The 7,080-nt window shown below is 40.5% G+C and overlaps 1 protein-coding gene across 1 annotated transcript; it reads right to left on the reverse strand.

The window, feature by feature from the left end:
* Positions 1 to 1,119: 1,119 nt before the first annotated feature.
* Positions 1,120 to 2,811, reverse strand: fabp2 (fatty acid binding protein 2, intestinal). The gene is made up of 4 exons (XM_083983682.1): positions 2,690 to 2,811; positions 1,938 to 2,110; positions 1,583 to 1,690; positions 1,120 to 1,325 (listed from the first exon to the last, which is right to left on the reverse strand). Exons 1-4 carry the CDS (start codon positions 2,754 to 2,756, stop codon positions 1,275 to 1,277), a joined length of 399 nt encoding a protein of 132 aa, XP_083839808.1. The 5' UTR covers positions 2,757 to 2,811; the 3' UTR covers positions 1,120 to 1,274.
* Positions 2,812 to 7,080: the final 4,269 nt, after the last annotated feature.

Raw genomic sequence — 7,080 nt, forward strand, 5'->3', positions numbered from 1 at the left:
TACTGGATTGGATGTAGCTGAGTCAAGTATATTAACCAGGTTATTTTAATGTCTCACCTGCAGGTGTTTCTGTGGTTTGTTGGTTCCATGATTTATCTACAGTACTTTTCCTGCAATCATTGTATCTGTAAGAAAAAACTATATGACATTTTATTTTACATTCTGAACTGTCTGTCTTCAGTTGTATCAAAAGTGCCTTGACATTTTCAGTATGAAGTGTTTGTGTGTGTGAGTGAAACCACACATGAAATGATGGTGATGAATGAAAGGGATAGAGGATGTCATGCAAAACTTTTGAATATGCAATGCTGATAGTGACATATCTGCTGACAATCCTCTGTGTGCACCATTGTATTGTGTTTGTGTATGTGCGTGTGTGTGTGTGTGTGTGTGTGTGTGTGTGTGTGTGTGTGTGTGTGTGTGTGTGTGTGTGTGTGTGTGTGTGTGTGTGACAGTCAGTGCTTTTAAGTGGCAAGTGCATCCATCCCACCTCCCGGGTGGCAAAGCTGGGTGCTTCTAAGTTTTAAGGAGCCTTGATTTATGACAAGATTTTTTTTTTCCCAGTGCTTATCTTGGGTTGTTGTGTGTATATACGTATATGCATTTGTGCACTTGGAAAAGAAAGCTAACTACTCCATAGCCTTCTCCTGAAGGCTTTATGTACTCAAGACGCCCATTTGGGATCTTTATGTCCTGTGTTACATAATATCACAGTCCATATCTTTTATCTTGTGCTATGGGGTCAGAACCTGATTACACTCTACTGCATCAACAAAAGAGAACTTTCCACTTTGTGTCACTGATTTTATCTGATAGAGCCTGACGTGAGTCCTATTGTCATCATACCTCTGTGTGTGGTTAGGATTCGGCCTGATATTACTGCTGAACTGAGTTGTCGGTGCTTAAGTGGTTGACTTCATGACTAGCGTAAGTATAGACCAATTTAAAGAAACATGTAAAATCTGTCTACACTTTATATTTTTGTAGATAATATATATTTATTTTTATTCATTGTTGAATAAAGTTTAAATTATTGTATCACTCTAAAATGAGTTGTTTTAATGTGTCTTCTTTAAGTTCACATTCTCACTGAAAGTGATGATTTCAACAAAACCAGGACACAGGACATTATGGCTTTATTACTGCAAGTATCAAAATCCAGTACAATTCAAATATATGGCATCACAAGTAGTGCAGTTGTCATTGGTTAAGTTGTTAGTAGTTGATAACTCAACACAATACTGTATGTAATCTTGTAGTCAAACATCTGTGGTCTAACCCCTCTTGAAAATCCTCTTTGCCTCCACACCTTCGTAGCTGTAGCTCTGTTGAAGAAAGATGATATGGATGGAGATGACAGGTATCATGTCATATTTCTACTGTATCATTAGCGTCCTTATCCATAACATATTAAGAACTCTCTATCAGTATAAGATACAGAAATTTTGACGAAAAGCACATTGCAGTATCTTGTGACTCAGACACAGAAAGAGCGACAGCGGGAATATCAAATAAAAACATGTTTATGGATAAAAGATAAAAGTGGGATTTTTGGAGCCACAATTACATAAACTCATTTTACCTGTACAAGTTCATCTCCCTGGATGATTCTGGTTGTTGTCAGCTGCTTTCCATTGTCCTTTCTGATGAAAACCCCCTTCATCATGTCTCCCTCCATGACCCATGAGCCCTAAAGGGTGAAACAAGAATACAGTATAAGTCAGGACGTAGAGTAAGTGCTAGGTAGAAAAAGCTTTACGGAAATGCTGTGGTGATTGTTTGTGACACTCCGTACAAAGGTTAGCGTAGTAAAAGTCAAACACTGTTTTTGTATGGACATTTTTGTTTGCGTGTGAAACAACAAGTATTGAAAAATGATTGGATAATAGTTCAGCGGTGTAATGATGGATAAAGGTCCTCCAATAGGTGACACTTACTTTTAGTTCCGTCCCATCTGCAAGGCTGTACTCAAATTCGACCCCCAGGGTTAAGTCTATTTCCAGGGTGCGGAAATTACTGCTCTCCTTGACGTGAAACTTGTCTCCAGTCTGCTCGATGATTATCTTGAGGCTGTCGTGAGCGGCGAGCTTCCTCTTCACCATGTTAATTCCTATCAACAGACAACTTGAACATGTTCACTGGGCTCTGAACAATCCCAGGAAGTTTGGCAGGATTTAATCACTTTTCATGCGCATGCATCACAAAGGTTGTTGCTTGTTTTGTGCATTTTGTCAAAGGTAAGTAGGTACAAAAGTCAAATCCCAAACCAGCCAAATGTACAGGAGGTCATTGTGCCACCAAGAGTCTGCATTTGAGAACTTAGGTCTCTTTTTTAAATCAGGTTTTATGATATTAATTTACTGATTTGATTATTGCACCATTTACAAACTATTACAGATTTGACCTAACAAATTAAATCTTTATCCCCACTTTGTTGCTCATTTGACATTCTGACTTAGAAACAGCAGTCATCATAAAATTTAATAACTACACTTTCACACCTTATCAGTATCTCATCAAGTTCCTTATCAGCACTTTATAATATTTACCGTCATCTTTTTGCACATGGCAGAGACAGTTATGAAACACACTCTTACTAGTATCATCAAATGCATCAAAAAGGTACCAGCTATTTAAGAAACATCTTAAACAAACTTAAGCAGATTATAAGTAGTTTGACATCACTCACCCATTTGTTCCATGAATTTCTCATAGTTGTCATTGCGGTCAATTTTCCAGGTGCCGTTGAAAGTCATGGTGGCTGTGAGGGTTGAACTGGACAAGTCTGCAGCAGGGAGTGTCTTCCTCAAAGTCCGCCGCTCCTTTTATACCCCACACTCCCTTATCTGACCATCTATCTTAATGCTGATGTGGCAGTGTAAAGCTCATATTTGCAGCTGATTAGGCAACAGTGGGTCTAAATAAAAAGAATCGCACCATGTCCAATAAACTGTGCTGTTTGACTCTGTGTCGGTATCCTGTTTTACCTGTATTGCTGTTTACCTTGGGTGTTGGTCTATTCCACATTAACTGTATCAGTGCTGCGCTGCACTGCAACACATGAAGCGGACTGTATTTAAAATATACTGGCTTTCTAAATCAAATGTCTGGTGTGCTTTGATTTAAATGCCTATTTTATGCCATGTACCTCACACACAAAAAATAAAGTCAACAGACCTGTTGAAGCTTATGTGAAAAATTTTTTTGCACCACTTTAAAGTTGACCGTCTCTGTTGTAGGCCTAATTGTGCCAAACTTCTTGTCACTCATTAGATAAGGCGTTACTTCACCTGGTGACCAGTTGATAATGCCTTTCTGATGAAATCTTTTTCCTTAATCTGGCCATTGATGATAAGAGACCTTTGATCTTAAACACACACTAGTGTACACAGTCATAATTTACAGCTTAGTGCGTAAAATAAGCTCAATAAGTTTCTCTGCATAAAAACAAATATTATCTCAGTGTAAAAATTATTTTTGTAGATTTTGAGTAAGGTCTACTTGTTATAACTGAACGGTAGATATTAATTTACTAATACCAAATTACCAGAGGAGTCCAAAAAAATGGCAATTAAATATTAACTTCCCAGTCAAATCTGACTTAGCCATGAATAAAACATGCACAACATGTCAGATCTTCCTTATCTGAGTTTGGTAGTGGCACGAGAGACCTTTGCCTGACCTTTACTTCCACCTCAACCAGTCAGCCTCTTATCACAGAAAGGACCTTTCCACTATGACTTAATTAAGTGATGAAACCAGCAGATGAGCTTGGGACATAGTTGATTATGTCCTACTGAAGCTAATCTTTAACACATTTATATCACACTAAAGTTAATCCCAGTTGTAGTATCAAATCTAACACTTGCACAAGCAGAATGATGAACACACTACTCTGCATTTAGCATTGCCCATTTTGGATGATTATGAGCAGCAACAGAAAGTTGGTTATGGTGAGTCAAGCTTTACTTTCAAAGAGAAAGATGAGGGATTCTTCCCAGGATGTGATGAAATCACAAAACTCCCCAAACCTCACTGAGTTGGTGGCTCAGCAGTTTGTGTTCCCCTGCAACTGGACAGTTGGGATATTGAGTAAAGGGGGAGGAGGGAGATGGATTAAGGGGAAGGAAGTGGGTGGCTCAATTTACCCCGCTCCTATGCCCAATTTACCCCCATAGCTACATGAGGGGTACGTTTTTTTTTGGACATGCTATATTATCAAAACTGTTATGTTTACGCTCATTCTGTTTGTTAGGAACAAAACTAATGTCTTGACATAGTGATTCTGAATATGAAAAGCTGCTCATCTTACCCCCACTCTCCCCTACAATATCCATGGTGCCAACAAAATCCCAGAATCTTCCCTAAAAGTGAATTTCAGTGATGTATTTGTGTAAATTGAAGGATTTCCATTTCCAGTCCCCACCAGATGTCCCAAGCTGACATTTACACAAACCTCTTCAGGCACATCTCGGAGCAGATGAGCTTTTCAGACCGGCAAGAACAGTGCGACATGAAATAGATCTTCTTGCAGCCACATTTGATGAGATGTGTAACGGTGACTGGGGGATCGCGGGTTGTGACTGGCACCAAAAATAGCCTAACAGGCCTACATCTGTGACTGGGGACTGGGGAAAGTTGTGTTGCCCCTCTCTGAGCAGCATCCAGTCTTTGCAGGATTATTCGGGTGTCAGCCTTCTCTTGCAAGCTGTGTAGATGTCGTACATCCATACTTTATCTGAAAGGCAGGAAGCTTATACTCTTCCTTGAGAGGAAGTGTTTTGCACACTTTTCCAACTGGTATGCTGTGGTAGTCAGAGGTTTGCCACCCTGGCGTCTCTCCCGTGTGGAAATAGTGCAGATGTGTTCTTATTGCTAAATTTCCTGAATACAGAATTGATTAAGTCTGCTAACCGTTGTAGCAACTTTAGCAATGACCGCACCACAACAAACAGCGTAGTCTATTTATCCACCAAAAAGCCATAGCCACAAATAATGCTCAGAACAGCACCAAACTTCATCAACAGTACAAACAGGATCCCAGCACATAATACGAGGCATCACACATCTGTTAGCTTTGGCTGGTTTCTATTGAAAAGAGACCAAAACAACTCACCCACTCTCCTTAGTTATACGCAGCAGCTTTCCGCGTCCAGCATAGAGTCCAGGCACACGTCCGAGGCCGACTGGCAGCACATGGTTTCAGCGGCCATGGTCAGGCAGTGACCACTTGATTCCCCCAGGCCCAGCACATAGTCTCCACCCCGGCAGCTCTCCCTCTTTCACTTTTCTCCTCCATTTCCTTCAGCTCGTCTTCAGTAAACTCGGTCTCGAACTGAAAGGGGCGCCCATCGAAATGAAACCAGTCGTCGTTGTTCTCAAACTCCATAAACTCAGCTCTGTTGGGACTTCTGTGATGTCTGCTTGTTACAGCCATGGTTACAGGAAGTCCGCTGGCGTGGAGGCGACTACCGAGTGAAGTAACGTTAGGGTCCCGCAGCTCAAGGGTGAAAATGTGTGTATTACTCCATATAATGCAGCCAAAGTTCTTTTGTATCTTGCCTATCAGTTTATTAAAGTTACTATCGAGTGTTCACAGGTAAATGAACGGAATTGGGCATTTCTGACTTTAGATGATCACGGGGGAAAAAATCACGTAAACAATCGCGAGATTAGACGCGATGTCACACGCGAGCTCAGACGACGTTTGTTGCCGGAAGAGACTGCCTGCCTGTAACATAGTGAAGCAGACATAACAAAAGGGACAACACAGCTGAGTTTATGCAGTTTGAGAACAAGAACGACAACTAGTTTAATTTTGATGGGCGCCCCTATCAGTTTGAGACCGAGTTTACTGAAGACGAGCTGAAGGAAATGGAGACAAGTGAAAGAGGGACAGCTGCCCGCCCGGTGGAGTCTATGTGCTGGACCTGGGGGACTCAAGTGGTCAGTGTGCTGCATAGTAACTGGAGGAGAGTGGGTGAGTTGTTTTGGTCTCTTTTTTCAATAGAAACCAACAGGCAAAGCTAACAGATGTTTGATGCCATGTATTATGTGCTGGGACCCTGTTTGTACTACTGTTGATGAAGTTTGGTGCTGTTCTGAGCATTATTCGTGGCTATGACGAGTGGCTTTTTGATCGGTTGCGCGTGGATCAATAGACTGTGCTGTTTGTTATGGTGTGGTAAAGTTGCTACAACTAGAGAAGCTAGCGGTTAGCAGACTTCATCTCTCGAGGAGGGGTCTAACTTGGTGTCACGGTGCGTTGGACCCATGGACTGTATTGACCATGGGTTAAACTTACGCCGGATATCCCTTTAATTGTCTAATATGAGCAAATATTGGCATAAAACGGTATCTTTTCTTGTAAAATCAAAGTTTGTAGCTGTGTTCAACCCCTCTGTTAAAATGAAAATAAAAAAACTGGACTGAGAGTTGTGTTAAAAGGTAAAAGAAAAAACAGATAAAACAAACTAGTAAAAGAAACAGTGGCTGAAACAAAATAGGAAATAAAAAGATTGCTCCACATGTTCAGTTACTTGTAACACATTGTAAAATCACCCGTCATTATCTAAAACTAAAGTGAGGAAGTTTTGAAGATGACCTATTCACCATAACAACATAAGGTGTCACAGTATGTAATTCCTCTGACTCCCCACTAGGGGAAGCACTTTACAAGATAATCTACCAACACACACAACATGTAAGTGACCATGCATTACTTATTTTCTGGAAATATGTCAACTGACAACAAAGTCTGCACTGCACTGTTGCTTTAATAAGAATGTTTTCTTGGCATTTTTTGTCTGGCTAGCCTAAATAAAGGTGGTTGATGTTGATGAAGATGATAATGATGACGTAGACAAATAAGACGTAAAATAACCAACATTTCGCAAGAAGTTTCTTTTAATTAGATAACCTCCCAACAGAACAAAATTAAAATTAAACAGTCATATCTTACAACCACAGAAACAGAGGGATGTTTGTTTTTCCACAAGAAGCTTGCTGTTGTTGTGGTTGTGGTTGTTGTAGAGAATTTCCTCCTGGGAGGTGTTGATACTGACTTTGGAAAAATGTGTC

The sequence above is a fragment of the Trachurus trachurus genome (assembly GCF_905171665.1).
Source record: "Trachurus trachurus genome assembly, chromosome: 1".
Taxonomy (NCBI): Eukaryota; Metazoa; Chordata; class Actinopteri; order Carangiformes; family Carangidae; genus Trachurus; species Trachurus trachurus.